Here is a 16,927-nt window from a genome sequence, read left to right as displayed (position 1 = left end):
AAACACTGTTGAACTATGATCTCTCTGAAAGTTCAATGAACTCATTCTCCAAAACTTAAGACTTTATATATTTCTCAAATCAGTTTATGTTCCTAATAGTCAATACCATAGGATAAAAGTAGAAATCCTTTACTTGAGAAAGGATCTGCTGAAAAAAATCTAGTGCTACCATTAACCACAAGTGCTCTTGCACCTTCTCTTTTAGGATATCTGTTAGTCTTGATTTCTAAAAGAAAAATAACTGTTTAGGATAATGGGGAAAACAGTAATTCATCAACATTTAAGAGATGTTTTTAGATGTTCTTTAAGATTTTACAATCTAAAATGGAGATAAAATGGCATCCAGAATTATAGATAGAAATAAAAATGGCTTATATAAATTTAACAGAGGAGTGTTACAGCAAATGTTAAAAAATGTTTTGGGTATCATTCTGAATCAAAACACTGGACAAAATTTGTCTCTAAAATGTAGTTAAGATAATGTATATCAATATACAGGTAGTATATTTATACGTTACTTTTAAAATGAGTGTATTTTTAAATGCGTGTTAACTATACGTGAATGATAGATCATATGAAATCTTAAGGAAAGTGAGCAAATTCAGAGTGATACCAGGAGTTAAATAAAAAGCAATGATTTAGATGGTTCTCTTAATACCTTAGCACAGTGGGCTGAGAGAAGATAAGACATTTATAAGGTTTTATTTGAGGTTCAGAATCTTAAACCTGGACAATAAGTAAGGAAAGGAGCTAAATGGCAAAAAAAAAAAGCTAAAAATAAGAATGGATCTGAATAACTTACAGATTATTTAATTTTTTTAAAGGTTATCAAGAATTGGCAACAATCTCAAACTCTCACAGTCCCCGTTCTGAATTTGCTTAATCTGTTGAGGCACATGTTAAACTACTAAATATATTTAGGGTGAAGAGAGCAAACTGAATGAAAGCATAAGAAAGAAGCCTTAGAGGATTCTCCATTAGCACTGGACAGATCTCAGAACCTTTAAAGAGGAAAAGTCCAAAAGTACAGTTTCCATCTCCACAATTTTAATTCCCTACCAAAATATTAAATTCAACACTATTCTTGAAGGTAATAGAAAACAGTGGGAAAGGCTTTTGTTATTATTTAAAACAATGTTGAAACTAGAATACCATCTTAGAAGTTAGTTAGATAAGAGAAACATTAAAAACATAACACAGACAACAAGAGATGGATGCCACTGTTACAAACAAGTTCTTCGGTGGTTTTGAAGACAGTGTTTTGGTGAGAACCAAAGGTACCAATGTTTTCATTCTGAAGCAAGACTCACATTTTTAGTTTCTCTTCTGCTGTCCTGAATTAACTGTTAAAAGATATGTTAAAACATGCAGTTTAACAAGCAAAATTTAAATACCAATGGCTTGAAAATTTCCTCTTTAAATTCTTTTTCTGTGTGCATCATTTATATTGCAAGCAAAAGCATGTCAACAATAATTTATTTTATGAAGTATACATTGTTAAATGATTTTAAATTTCTATCAGACTAAAATTTGACCTTAGCACAATATCCCATATTAATATTCTGCCGTTCAGTGTATTGTTTCCAGATGATTATGTTGCACCAAACTAGGCATGCAGGCTTAGATTAAGAATCAGAACAGACCTTGCCATCAGCCTCAGCAGAAGCAGCAGGGGAGGGCTCCTGGGAGGCAGGTGCCAAAGCACTTGGAACTTTAGAAGACTAAAGGCAAAAAATGCAGGGAAAAAAATCAAGGATGCCAAAAATGCATTCAGAAACATTCTATAAATATGTATTTTCCCCTCTGTATAAAAATAGTAAAATAACATGAAAAAAATGTAATGGGACATAAAATTAATGTTTATTTTGCCTTATTTCCTGTACTACTGTCACCTTTAAGGCTTTCTTCAGATGAATTCCTAAGAAAAATCCAAATCCAAAAACTTCATTTTGATTTTGGAAGTTGATAAGATCTTTTCTGGTAAAGAATTCAAGGTAACAGATTTTTACACAAAAACTTTAATATATGCAACTATTACAGGTAACTAAAACCTGGTATGTACATAATGTCATCTCTCTCCAAAAAAACCTTGTTATAATAAAGTCATTAGTCATTTCAACTAGTTTTACAGTTGATAAAGTCACTGAATTTCTGTTAAAGCCTTGATATTTAAAATCCACCTTTAAGCATTTATTCCTATGTATTCAAAATATTTTATCTTTAAATTACTCAAAGCCTATTTTTAAACTTGCATACCTTTACTCAAACAATGAAATAGTGCCAATGGAATATTAAAGTGAGAAGAAAATATTACTCCTAGAACTGAGTAATATTCTGAGGCTTACCAATCCATCTTTGCATATTGGGAATATGCTTTAAAAACATTTTTTACCTTGTCTCGTGATACAGCTGAAGGTAATTCTCTTGCTAGCCTGTTTCTCCTTTGTTCCTATAAAACACAACCAAGCAGAAGATTCACGATTATCAGAACACAGAAATGTAAGCCTACTTAAAAAAAATATTCAGCTTAATTGAAAAGTGTGAATAACTTACAGTATATCCTCTCACTGTTGGGACTCATGCCATAATTATATTTTAAAACAAACAAGAAATCATTTAACCCAATGCTTCTCAATCTTTTTTTCTGCCCCAACACACCTGAGGGATATAATACAACGTCAGTAACATTGGCTTCCTGTACCAGGGGTTCTCAAGCGGACCAACATCATCTCTGCCTTTCCCACCAAGTTAAGAATCACTGATTTAAATTGTTCCCACATTAAAGTGTACATAAGCCTTCAGCATACCATATAGAATTTGAAGTGCACAGATCACAGAAAAATTAAACAAAACCTTTAAAAATCATTCTAACCTGCACACGTTTGTGTTAAATTCACACAATTCTCACACACAAAACCATAAGAAATATCTATAAGACTGTTCTGTTTTCTTTATCCTTAACTATCTCCAGGAAATAAACGTAATGTTGAAAACTGACAGTCCTTTCTGTAACCTGGCTAATTGAACAGACTGATCACCTGCCCACTCTTCTAATCTGCTAATATTAGCAATGTAATTCTGATACTGAGCTAAAGCAACTGTAAATTCAAATTAATAGGTAATGAACACCTACTGTATGTCAAGCACCATGATAGGTGCAAGACTATGAAAATACAGAAGGATGTAGGTATTAATAGTGGCTCTCTCACAGGCAGCATCAAATACAGTAGGAAAGTATTTACATTAAATGAAGTCAAAATGCTCCTAAGCAGAAAGCATTTCATGAACACTCAAACTTGCAAAAAGGTGTAAATTAACAAAGCTTCACAATGATGTTTCTGGGTAAGAAAGTTTTTTAACAGAAATTTTACCCACTTTCCATTTATCCAGTGATTAAAAAAATAGCAGATAATAAAAATATATGGATTTTAACAATCTTCAGAATAAAAAGTTAGCATTTAAATATACATTTTGAAGAAGGACACAAAGCAAAAGGCAGAGGAATCTAGAGACCAGAAATTCTCACCCTAGTCTGTTACCAACCATTTATGACCTTAGCTGGCTGGCCCTGGAGACCTGGCTTACTTGCTTTGTTAACTTGTATGGGTTACCAACTCTCAAGCCCCGGTTTCCTAGTCTATTAACATTATCCTCATAGGGTTGCTATAAAGATTAAATGAGAGGGCTTCCCTGGTGGCGCAGTGGTTGAGAATCTACCTGCTAATGCAGGGGACACGGGTTCGAGCCCTGGTCTGGGAAGATCCCACATGCCGTGGAGCAACTAGGCCCGTGAGCCACAACTACTGAGCCTGCACGTCTGGAGCCTGTGCTCCGCAACAAGAGAGGCCACGATAGTGAGAGGCCCGCGCACTGCGATGAAGAGTGGCCCCCGCTTGCCACAACTAGAGAAAGCCCTTGCACAGAAATGAAGACCCAACACAGCAAAAATAAATTAATTAATTAATAAACTCCTACCCCCAACATCTTCTAAAAAAAAAAAGATTAAATGAGAATATCCACATAAAGTTCTTTGACACATAGTCTTAAAACCAGAGACATTCATTTGTAAGAAAAATACTGATCTGAAATCATATCATAAATGACCTTGTCAGTATTAGAAAAACTGTTCCAGACAAATTTTCCATGACGGCTTCATTGTTACAAGAACTAACTCATATCTTAAGATAGTGTCTGCATGCTAATTTTTAACATAATAACTATTACCTAGTCCACTTTCTGAGTGTTTTAAAGTGCCTTACTTATATGCATTTTGGAATTTTTTCCTTCTTTTTTTTTCTGGCTGTGCCACACAGCTTGCAAGATCTTAGTTCCCCAGCCAGAGATTGAACCTGGGCCACGGCAATTCCCTGGAATTTTTTCTGACAGTAGGAGTCACCTCAACTATGTAGCGAAAAAACAGTTCCCTGTACCTGTTAAAGAGAAGATGCCCAGCAAAATAAGCACTAAAGTAACAGCTGTTATCATCTGTGGGTCTCAGGTTCCTCATCTGTTTAACCAAAGGGTCCCTTCCAGTTTAAACCCAGGGTCCCTTCCAGTTCCCAAATTCCACGTTTACAATATTCTCCCCACCCATATGCATAAGAGGAAATTAGATAGAGAAGGGATTCAGGTCTTACTGGACTATGGAATTGCAGAAAATTTTACTGTTTTGGATAAAAGTGGCAGAGAAAAAACTGCATCCAGATAAATCGCTCTATCCACCAGCCTTCGCTCCATCTGAGCTATTATGCAACCTACAATGTTAGCCTCAAATGGAAAAAAAAAAGGAACCATGAAATGCAGGAACCACAGTAATGGTGAAACAGTACTGTCTTTCCAAATTTACTGTAAGTTAGGTAATTCTTGGAATGTTTCCTTCACAGCTTTCAGAGTCAAATGAAAACCATTTTAAACATCCACTTTGTTTTACATACTTCAGTCTAATAAACTGCAACAACAGTTACTGAAATGGAGCCAGGCAGTCCTTCAACACTAAATCAATGAGTCCCAGATCATTTCTGAGTTACAGTTTCACAAGCAGAAAATGAGAACAATGCCTCCAGGTGGTTTTGAGAATTAAATTTAAGAAAACAATGTAATGCCCTCAGCATACTTCTTAGCATATAACAGACAATAATATGGTGCATATATGTCTTATAGTTATTCCTTGCCCAGTAAACTTGATATAACTGAGCTAAAACATTTTCTCTCTCAAAAAAGACAAATTCAAATTGTATTTACCTCTATATTATTGTTCATTAACCCACAAGCATCAGCAAAGTCTGGATGTTTTGTGTTGATATAAGCCAATTCAATTGCCACTAAGTTATGGACCTAGAAAAAAATAAAATTAGGCTATATACAAAATGTGCCAACCTAATTTTACTTAAGGAAACATATAAACTTATTAAACAGATAATTCTAAAAGACAGTACAGGAAACTGATGCCTAAATAAATACTTGATAATTATACTCCAACTGACAGAGTTTATACCAAATAACAATTTGCTCTATCTTTTGAATTATCTATATTTTAGCATCTAAGATTGCATTTCTGACACTGAAGTAGTTAGAAGTATTTGTTAGGGAAAAAAAAAAAGTTATCTAGGGCCTCCCTGGTGGCGCAGTGGTTGAGAGTCCGCCTGCCGATGCAGGGGATACGGGTTCGTGCCCCGGTCTGGGAGGATCCCATATGCCGCGGAGCGGCTGGGCCCGTGAGCCATGGCCGCTGGGCCTGCGCATCCGGAGCCTGTGCTCCGCAACGGGAGAGGCCACAACAGTGAGAGGCCCACATAACGCAAAAAGGAAAAAAAAAAAAAAAAAAGTTATCTACCTGATGCATATCTAACTTCCAAGCAACTTTGCTATTAAAACCTTAGATCATCCACTACTCCATGTCAAAAGTTCAGGTTCAACAATAAGAAAACATTTCATAATCAGATGTAAGTTAAAGATGTTAACTTTATTAGGGTAAAGGATACATTTAATGACCTGAGATAATGATTGATTAGCCTTAATTATGAAGCACCTAGTTTAAATATATGTGGTTCAATTGGGACAATTGGGACAATAATCAAAAAGGAAAGTTGAAATTAATTTCTCTAGCGTTGTAGAGAGATTAAACTAACTCCTTCATTTGCACTGTCCTTACAAATCTTAGGTATTAGAACAGCATTAAAAGATCAAGAACCAGTGAAAATTATTTATTTAAATGAAATTCCAATGATTCTGATATCAGTGGGTAGAGTCTGAGATCAGGCTAACCACGTTCTTACTCATTTCAATCTGGTGGTTATGCTTGCTAGGGAAACAACTAAGTAGCAGCACTTACATTCTATACTTCCAAGGATGGTTTTGTACTCTTTAAGTAAATGTCCATTGGGGCTCACCATCCGGAGCCAAAGACCCAAATGCACTTTTAGAGACCAGAAAGGAAAAAAAGAAACCAGCCAACAATTAGAGGCATACGGACAATTTCAAATGCTTATTCCATATTTCTGCCAATTTCAGGATTTTTATTTTTAAGGATAGCAACCATGATATTATGGTATTAGGTCATCAAACAAGGAAACTGTACAAATGGCCAAATTACCCTGATATACATCAGAGTTAAAAAAAAAAAAAAGAGCTTGCTATATGAAGGCTCAGTTTACTGAGGCTAAAGATAAAACTAACTTTCCATTAAATCAGTGCTGCTATATAATAAAGCAAAACTATTCACAATCCTCAACAATAACTCCATTTTCAGGAAAATCTGTGGCTGCAGGCTAACAATGATTAAAATATGAAGAAAAATGCATTTTATACCAGAATTACTGAAGTTTCCTTTGAAATAAGACTGAAACTCGCTTCTTTTTCTTTTCAATACACTGGGAATCATTATGCCTAAATTCATAAAGCTGTACAAAATAACTTATTAACAGTGATTACAATGATTTATGAAATAATAGCTCACCATTTCATTTGTAACAGGCAACCGTTTACGAAGAAGACAAGTCACTACTTCAACTATGGCATCATGAAGTTTAGGGAACCGCAACAACTCCTATATGTGGTGGAAGAAACAGTCTGTTTTGTTTAAAGGAAAATTAAATAATCACTGAAGTACTGAATCAGATTTGGAAGCTACATTTCAAATCACTTTTAGATAAGGGAACTACATTTTAACTTTCAGCCCATCTTCTATATTTCCTCCTTCCCCTTGAAACCACCACCTCATGTCTTTTACTACTTAACCTGAAACCTGTTACATTTCTCAATTACCTGTGTACTGTAATTGCTACAGTGCTGAATGATCCTTTGCATTTCTTCATGAACCAGTTCCACACAACGGAGGCTGGGCTCTTCCAGACGTTTGATTTGCCGTTTGACTAGTAACTCAAATGAAACTTCAGGCACAAACAAAGCAGGACGAGGACCCTAAAAAAATAAAACTATGAGCTCTTATTATAGCCACATATAATTTTGGTTCTTCCCTAAGTTTAAAATAAATGACGTTTTTGGTATTTTTCATAAAAAAGCACTTCGTAGTTTCAAGAATGAGGGCAAAATAACAAAGTATACAATTCACTAAAAAAGGATAGAGTTATATGGATTAAAAAATAATCTTTAACCTCATTTCAAAAAATTCTAAAGGTTAAGCATACTCACAGTTGCATTTCTAATGGCAGTCAAAATGTCAATAGTGTTAAGGCCACCTAGTGGGTCAACAGATTCTAAGGTTCGCCCAAAAGTCTCATGGAAAATATAACATATTCTAGCACCACCGCATCTGAAAGGCAATGAAGTATATGACTTCTAGTATTACTAAAAGGGAGGAAGCTACAAGTTAGAAGTCTCTCTGTAAGCTTTAAGACTGTCTCAGATGAACAATCACACTTAGACCATTTCCATGTGTTCTCAACTCCATTATGAACCAGTTTCTCTAATTTTTTTAATGAGGAAAGGAGTCATTTCACAAAAGGCATTCACATATGCACGTGCACACTGAGTAACTATTCTTTCAGAAAACATCAGTTAACTAAGAACTACTAAACATTTTTCTCTGCCCTAGTTTTCTTCAACTAGACTATGAGCTCCTTAAAGATAAGAAACAATGTCTTATTTCTATTTATTCACAATCTAGAGTAGAGATCAGCAAACTTTTTCTGTAAAAGGCCAGATAATAACTACTTTAGACTTTTCACAACTCTGCCACAACTCGCCAATTCTGCCATTGAGCACAAAAGCAACCACAGACAGTATGTAAACAAATAAGCACAGCTATGTTCCAATAAAACTTATGCCCACTAAAATTTGAATTTTATATAATTTTCGCATTACAAAATATTCTTCTTTGAATTTTTTTTCAACCATTTAAAAGTGCAAAAATCATTCTTAGTCAATGGGCTATATATAGTTTGCCTATCCCTGCTTTAAACAAATTAAATCTCTGGGCCTATATACTGGACACCTTGTGTTTCCTATCTTAGTGACTAGAAACCCTGATTATTATCTTTTATTTTTTTCATTCAAGTCTAGTTGAAAATTTACAAGTACATTTATATCTCCCCAAATCATCCCATCTTCTCTGTTTTCACCATCACTATTCACTACTTTCTTACAGTAGTCTAGGCAGAAGATACCAGCCTAACATTATGCTAAGTGAAATAAGCCAGACACAAAAGGATAAATATTGTATGATTCTCGTTATATGAAATATCTAGAACAAGGAAATTCATAGACAGAAAGTAAGTCAGAGGTTACCATGGGCTGGGGGAAGAGGGGAACACAGAGATATTGCTTATTTGGATACAAAGTTTCTGTTGGGGTAATAAAAAATTTTGTAAATAGATACTATTTGATGGTTGTACAATACTGTGAATATACTTAGTGCTACGTATTATACTTTAAAATAGTTAAAATTACCAATAACTGGTCTCTCTGCCTCCAACTTTTCCCTTCTCCAAATAGTTTCCATAATGACCAGAATATCCTTCTAAAATGGGTTACTCCTGTGACCAAGTGTTTTATTTTTTTATAGTAGGAAGTTCTTCAAATTCTGAAGATACTAGACTTTCCCCAGTCTTGTTCTTAGACACCTTTCCTGCCTTACCTCCTGTTACATCCCGTCATTGTATATGCCATTCTCCAAATTCGCCCTGCGTTAATCTTTGCTGTTCCAAAGCCTAAAATACCCTTCTACTTACTGCCTTCCCATATTCTATTCAGAACCCAACCCAAATGCATTCCTAACTACGGAGCTCTCCCAATCCTTGAAAGAAATGAAAGTGGTCTCTCTTCAATGTTCTAATAAGGCTTGATTAGGTAATTACAAAGATATTGCTTAATTAACTACTTATAACACTGTCCATATATGTTACATGCACTTTTCTGGTTATGTATTATATTTAATAAGAAGTATTTAATTAAAAATTATACTCCTTTTACCACCTAATCAACCCTTGTGTTCCCTTGACCTACCTTACCCACTGAACTCTTTAAAGGTTTATCTTAGTAATCTTTATTTCCCTTAATATGCATACATTTAAAACCATTCAGTAATTAGTTTGTTAAATATTCTATGGCATTAACTCACATAGAAGGCTACCTGGGTCACATGAAAGTACATAGAACTTTATATACATACATACAAACACAGACATGAAGTATGTGTATAATTGGAGAAATCTGAATAAGCTGTGTGGATTGCACCAATGTCCATTTTCTTGCTTTTTATTGTACTACAGATATGCAGGATGTCAACGCTGGGGGAGACGGGGTGAAAGGTGAATGGGACCTCCCTGTACATTTAGTTGCAACTTCCTATAAGTCTATAATTATTTTTCAAAATTAAAAGATTTTTTTAAAGGTGAGAGTTTAGAGAAATGGATATTCTTTTATATTGCTAGTAGTAAAACAATACAATCGGGCTTCCCTGGTAGTGCAGTGGTTAAGAATCCGCCTGCCAATGCAGGGGACATGGGTTCGAGCCCTGGTCCGGGAAGACCCCACGTGCCGCGGAGCAACTAAGCCCATGCACAACTACTAAGCCTGCACTCTAGAGCTCGTGAGCCACAACTACTGAGGCCCACGCACCTAGAGCCTGTACTCTGCAACGAGAAGCCACCGCAATGAGAAGCCCACGCACCACAACGAAGAGAAGCCCCCGCTCGCCACAACTAGAGAAAGCCTGCACACAGCCAATGAAGAGCCAACATAGCCAAAAATAAACAAAATCAATAAATTTATTTAAAAAAATACAATCTACTAATAGTATAGCAATAATAAGAGACTTTGAGGATGTTATATACCCTTTCATCTAGTAATTCCACTTCTAGAAATTTAACCTAAGGGTTTACTTGGATACATGGCCCAAAGATAGTCCATCATAGCATTGTTTATATTTGTGTATAACTGAAAGCAAACTATCAATAGTAGGGGACTGGTTGAACAAATAAGAGTGTATGTCTAAAAAGTAAAATACTATGTAAATCTTAAGACTGAGAATACAAATATACAATTACTACTAGTTGTTTGTGACATGTTGATATACAGAAATGATTCCATAGCATCTGATTTTTAAAGATGTGTATTACAGGCAGTTATATGTTTTATAGAAGCATAGAAAAATGTCTAGATTAATGCCAAGGTAACAGGGATTATTTCTTAATGATGGAATTAAAAGCAATTTTGTCCTTATGTTTTACTCTTTTTACTTATCTGTATTTTTGTAGTTTTTCATGAACAATTATAGCGTGTATTAAAGAAACAACAAACATTTTTTTAAATTATGAAAATTTTATAAATGCTTATCAATTAAAGTCTTGTTTTTGAAGAAAGCCCTGAAACTTTTACCGTGCTTTACATAATTTATAAAGCATTTTACATACATATGAGACATTATCTATCATTTCTACAAAATGATATTCCTGTTTTACAGATAATAGATTACAATCAGATAATCTCAGAGTTAAGTCACTGTAACAAAAGATCTTTATCTTTTATCTTTATCTAACCTATCAATCAGGTAACCAAATCCATAGAGAAATTTCTTACTTACAGCTCTGAAGTTTCAATATATTTCGCAGTTCCTTCAATAGTGTTACAATATTCTGTGGCAAATTTGGTAATAAGCTGGAGTAAAGTAGCACTTTTATCATCCACAGGTTCACCATAGCTATTTAGAAGAGACTGATACTGAGCAGCTAGAACATTTATTCTTGTTTTCAACTCTGGTAAGCAATCTCTGATGTGATGCATCAGTAGCCTAACAAAGATTAGAAAGGAAGGATTTTAAAGTAATTGTGTATTTTGAAGACCCAGGCAGGTCAAATTTTAAAATGCAAATAATAGGGAAACCTGTCCATTTGTCCTGATCGGAAATAATGCAATCTTAGACTAGAAGGTAAATATGTAGCCTGAAAAAAATGACATGAAGGAAACCATCTTAGTAAATGGTTTTTAAATGTGCCTTCAACCCATCAAATTGTAGCAACTGCTAGAGAATCAAATATAAATTAAAAAAAATTTTTTTATATTATTGCAGTTACCTCAAAGAAAGTAAGCTACTCAATCCAATTCTACCTACATGATTTTGGTTTCTGACTTATCTTTTACGATGGGTACTCAGCATAGTGAAAATCAATCTTGTTAAGATACATATCCATCAGCCTTTAATTTATTTAGGGAATAAGCCAAAAGTAAAAGAAAATAGCTTTTACTTCAGTCATTTATAAATTGTTTAGAAAGGTCTTCTAATCCCTCTACCATCAGTGCATACTCAGAATTCAAGGTATATAGTTTACATTCTTTTTATGAATAGGAATAGAAGACATCCTAAATTAAGAATAGGTTATGTGAAAATTATAAATCTTAATTCAGTTCCTGAAATACAAAATGGAAATGAAGTCATCTGCCATCTAGTTCTATCATCAAAAGTAAAATGACTGTCAAGAATTACACGATTAAGGTATTTTAAAATTCACTTGAGCATTCCTAGACTACACGATGATTTAATGCCAACCACCTCAATAAAAATAAATATCTACATTATAAGAACCTACTTTACAAGAAACAAAAAGTGAAATTTTACAGACAAGGACATTATAAAAATGTAAGGAACTGATAATCAAAGGTCTCAGACACCTACTGGCAACCCAGAAACATCTCATTTTCCAAAAGGTAAAAAATGTTACCTGTTTAAAGTCCTGGCAAGATACTTTGTTCCATTTCTATTGGCCAGAGATGGGTATTTCTTTTGAAGGAAAGCATATTCATCACGGATTGAATCAGTTACACTCTTCTTATTATTAATATCTAGCTGGCTCCTAAGGTTGAAAAATAACAAAACTGTTCAACTAAAGTCAACTGTGGTATGGTACTAAGTACTCTGGATAGTGAGGATGATGATGATGATGATGATGATGGCACCAGGCACTGTCTATAATGCCTGACGTGAATTGTTAATTCTCACAATCAGTCTATGCAATAGGTATTATCCCATTTTATAGCAAAGTGACTAAGGCCCAGGGAGATTAACTAACTTACCCAAAGTCACATATTAAGTAGTTCAGCCAAGATTCAAACTGTGTGACTTTTAAGTAAGCAATGCCTGAATAATTTAGGCCTCATTATTACCATTAACTACAGTCAAAAGCAGTACTCTTAAGTAACAGGGATAAACAGGTGAAAATATATGTGTCTTAATCAACTGTATATTTTATCCATGGACAGGCAACTAAATTGAAGAGTAGCCATCTACAAATACAACAAACAGTTTTATACCACCTGCTTGCCTGAAAAGAGATAATAGGAATTAAAAAGAGTAGGGGTGAGGGAGAAGGACATGTGATAAGAAGCAGACAACTGTAAAGACATCACTTAGTAACATTTTCATTTTAAAAGGTCTGAGACCAAAGATGTTAGGAGCCATTTAAACCCACATTATATCTAGTTTGTAGATGAACTAGGAGTAGAACCCAGATCTCATGACAATTTCAGTGCTTCCTATTTTATAAAGGCTTTGGACTAAGATCTCCATTTGAATCTGGCTCTGCTTTCACCAGCCATGTGACTTTGGTAAATGTATAACTTAAGTTTTCTGATTATAAAACAGACCAATATACATATCTCACAGGGATGTTGTAAGGGTTCAAAGAGATACCCTTAAAAACTTCTCACAGTAGAGCCTCTAAAACTTAAGTAGACACTCAACTGTAGTTAGTTTCCTTTCCACAATTTTTAATTTCACCTACTTATAATTAGGATACCTTTAATAAAATTTCTCCAAGTCACCTCCTGGCAATTACATAGAATCACTAATGCTAGGGGTTAAATCGATCTATTAAAATACTACCACCTTAAGAACTCTTGACTGGGTGTAAACTAAATAATACGTTTTTTTATCCAGTGCCCTCCTCATACATAACATAATAGACAGGGATTTTTTAAGCCTAGCCATTAAATTTTCTTCCATTTTGTGCCACTGCTTACTTTAGAAACACTTTCTATTTAAAAATATCTACAGGAGGCTTTAGTGAATCTCTTCCTTTAGAGCAATGAATTCTTTAGCAATACCAAGATTACAGTAAAAGGGGAAAAAGTAGGGACACCATCACATTTCAGACTGATTCAAAAAATTCAGATTTGCTTTGAAATGAGAATGCTGCAATTCTTATCCCATTGTTGATTGCTAACCTGTTAACTATTCCAATTATTCCCAGTTTGACTGGTATAACCCTTCCCATCAATACATCCATGGCATCAGTACCCGCATCCATGAGATCGAGTTTAGTGATTACAGCTAGGGTTCTGCGACCTGGTAAATGCAAAAAAGAAAAGAAATGACCCATTAAATTAAGCTATTAAGTATTAATAAAGGAAAAATCCTAATCTATAATCCCACCTAACATTACCGTTGCCATCATTTTGGTAATGTTTTTCTAACCTTTGCTTACAAATACTTTTTCAAAACTACTTTTAATCATCATGTTTAATTTAAAAAATTTTTCACATGTAATTTTTTATTAGCTCTTCGGGCTAACTTTTTTATTAGCATTTTAAAAATTTGTTTGAAATTCACTCATGCCTAGTGAGTGAATTTTTGCAGAGCACAAATTCACTAATTTTTTTTTTTTTTTGCTCATTACAATTTATTCTTTCTTTCTGCCCACCCCTCGGCATCTCTTGCCACATAACCAGCCCACCCAACACAGTCTTGGGTTCAGGGCTGCTTCACAGAGGTACACAGCTCCACTGGCTCCAATCACAAGGCATGGGATATGATGCAGACTGTGACTAATTTTCTGTATGACTTTGTTGGCTCTGTATGGTTATATACGGGGAAGCCAAGTTTGTCCAGAGCCTGGGTGTGGACAAACAACATATGGGAGACGAGACCCTGGCCCCGGTACTCAGGCAGCGTGACCCCCAACCGCACTTCTCCTGTCTAGTCCATCAGGGACCAGGACACAGGGGTCCCCTCAGGCCCCAGCAGGCAGAAGGTGGGGAAGGCCCGGATACAGCGCTCAATGAATCGCTGGCTCCTCTCATTGCCACCAAAATGCCAGAATTTATTCACCATGCCAGCGTGGACAGGATCCAGGGATGAGAGTTTAAACATCTCTTGGTTAATGGCTTTTTTTCAGCTCTATGAGTTTTGAAAAATGCAATGTCACCACTACCTCAAAACAAAACAGTTCCATTGCCCCCCAACCCCCACCAAAATTTCCTTGTACTATCCCATTCCTAGTTTTGTCTTTTCCAGAATGCTATATAAATGGAATCATATATATAGCCTTTTGGGTCTGGCTTCTTTCACTTGGCATAATGCTTGTGAGAGTCATCTATTTTGTTGCATGTATCAATAGTTCATTCCTTTTTACTGCTGAGTAGTATTCCACAGTGTGGACACACTATAGTCTAGTTATTCATTCCCCATTTGAGAAACATCTCTGTTGTTCTCAGTTTTAGGAGATTAAGAATAAAGCTACTATAGATATTTGCATACAGGTTCTTTATACGAACATAGGTTTTCATTTAACATTGGTAATAACCTAAGAGTGGAATTACAGATTTAACTGTTTAAGAAACTGAGAAACTGTTTCCCAAAGTGGCTATACCATTCCCACCAGCAATGTATGAGAGTTCCAGCTGCTCTGCATAATGTCCAATTTTACATATGGCATTTTTCAATTAGAAGCAATTTTGTATTTTGGTCCAAATCTACAAAATCATCCTTTTTAATGATTCCATATTCTATTATTATCTTATCATTCCTACTGTGGGCCATATATTGATTCTAATTTTTTATAAATAATACTGGATTGGATTATTTCCTTATACTATATTACTAGATTAAGATCACTAGATCAAAAGTATGATTATATTTATGGCTCAAGGGTCAGTTTAAAATAGAATTAATGTGGGCTTCTCTGGTGGCGCAGTGGTTGAGAGTCCGCCTACCGATGCAGGGGACACGGGTTCATGCCCCGGTCCGGGAAGATCCCACATGCCGCGGAGCGGCTGGGCCCGTGAGCCATGGCCGCTGAGCCTGGGCGTCCAGAGCCTGTGCTCCGCAATGGGAGAGGCCACAACAGTGAGAGGCCCGCATACCGCAAAAAAAAAAAAAGAAAAAAAAATAGAATTAATGTATATAAAATGCCTAACAGTTTACTTTATATAATAAAAATAAAACTTAGATAAACATTTTGATATAGTTTATCTTTAAATCTAAAATGAACATTAATTACTCATATAATAAAAGTTTCTTAAAAACTTGAAATAAAAAATTTTAAGAAATGACCCCGTTTATAGGAATTTTAATTAGCAGTCCTAGCACTAACATTTCCTACCAAGTTTTTATTTTAGATTTTTATTCAAAGTAGGAAATAAGAAACATGACACTGCCCACAGACCCTCAATACTCAGATGAAAAAAAAATGGCTCCTGTATACAGCAAAACATACATTTATTAGCAGCAATAATAACTTACAGTCTGGCATCTTATATAAGATGCACACTGCAGCATTAGTCAGGTATCATATACTGACTCACAGTATGAACTATATTTCGAAGAATCCCCTCTGCCTTGAGCCTCTGCAGAATGTAGATACCATAATTATCTACTATACTATAATAGTCTACAATGATTACCTACCATGACAGTTATTCTTAGAAATCAGCCATTCAAAAACCTAAATCATTTTATTTATACAAAACAAACTTTTTGCAAAGCCATCTTCTTATTTTAAAATCATTAGGTAATCATTACAAATATGGACATCATGTGAAGTATTTTTGCCTAGCCTGTACAACAATTTATCCATTTCCACCAAAATTTCTAGTTGATAATATAAGTAAAATAGAAAAGCATTATTTTTAAAATGTGTACTAACAGCTAGAGATATTCTTTTTAAAAATGAAATCTCTCGAGGGTAGATTTACCATGTTAACCAAGCATCTCATTAAAAATTAACATCTGTCCTTACCATCTGGATCTACCTCTCTTGAAATTTTAAGTGCCTCTGATGTTGCCATATCTGTATTAGCAGCAGTGACAGCAAGGATAATGGAATTTGGATTACTGATGAACCGAAGAATGAGCTCTCTGATTTGAAGCTCAATATCCTTAGGTTGATCACCTACAGGTACCTGGACCAAAAAGAGATGATCAAGGAACTAGTAATAAAAATCAACTCAGCTTTTTTTCCCCCCCATTTAATCCAAAGAATATAGGTATTACTCCATTTACAGATAATTAAAATGAAATTATATACTACAGTATATGTGAATTTGGTAATATGTAAAAGTCTCAAAATGTAATCTTGCAAATATCAAAAGTCTACCATGTTAAGGATTGGTCGATATTAATTGCCTAGAGACAAATTCATTCATTCACTCAATTAGCAAGTATTTATTGGCAACCTTTATTTCAGGCACTGTTCTA

The 16,927-nt window shown here is 34.8% G+C and overlaps 1 protein-coding gene across 6 annotated transcripts in view; it reads right to left on the bottom strand.

Moving 5' to 3' along the window:
- The window catches only part of DNM1L (dynamin 1 like), a 69,025-nt gene that overhangs the window by 2,088 nt on the left and 50,010 nt on the right, over nucleotides 1-16,927 (bottom strand). For 2 of the 6 annotated variants that reach the window (XM_060113721.1, XM_060113718.1), the window contains 11 exons: nucleotides 16,470-16,632; nucleotides 13,678-13,798; nucleotides 12,177-12,308; nucleotides 11,042-11,248; nucleotides 7,651-7,771; nucleotides 7,264-7,419; nucleotides 6,956-7,045; nucleotides 5,242-5,334; nucleotides 2,393-2,449; nucleotides 1,644-1,721; nucleotides 1,311-1,343 (listed from right to left, as the gene is read on the bottom strand). In XM_060113721.1, coding sequence (XP_059969704.1) covers nucleotides 1,311-1,343; nucleotides 1,644-1,721; nucleotides 2,393-2,449; nucleotides 5,242-5,334; nucleotides 6,956-7,045; nucleotides 7,264-7,419; nucleotides 7,651-7,771; nucleotides 11,042-11,248; nucleotides 12,177-12,308; nucleotides 13,678-13,798; nucleotides 16,470-16,632 — 1,251 coding nt within the window. The remainder of the gene's footprint in view (nucleotides 1-1,310; nucleotides 1,344-1,643; nucleotides 1,722-2,392; nucleotides 2,450-5,241; nucleotides 5,335-6,955; nucleotides 7,046-7,263; nucleotides 7,420-7,650; nucleotides 7,772-11,041; nucleotides 11,249-12,176; nucleotides 12,309-13,677; nucleotides 13,799-16,469; nucleotides 16,633-16,927) is intronic. The other 4 variants (XM_060113722.1, XM_060113719.1, XM_060113717.1 and 1 more) reach the window with 3 other exon arrangements.

This window comes from Mesoplodon densirostris, chromosome 11 (genome assembly GCF_025265405.1).
Source record: "Mesoplodon densirostris isolate mMesDen1 chromosome 11, mMesDen1 primary haplotype, whole genome shotgun sequence".
Lineage (NCBI taxonomy): Eukaryota > Metazoa > Chordata > Mammalia > Artiodactyla > Ziphiidae > Mesoplodon > Mesoplodon densirostris.
This window is presented reverse-complemented; position numbering and strand designations above follow the sequence as displayed.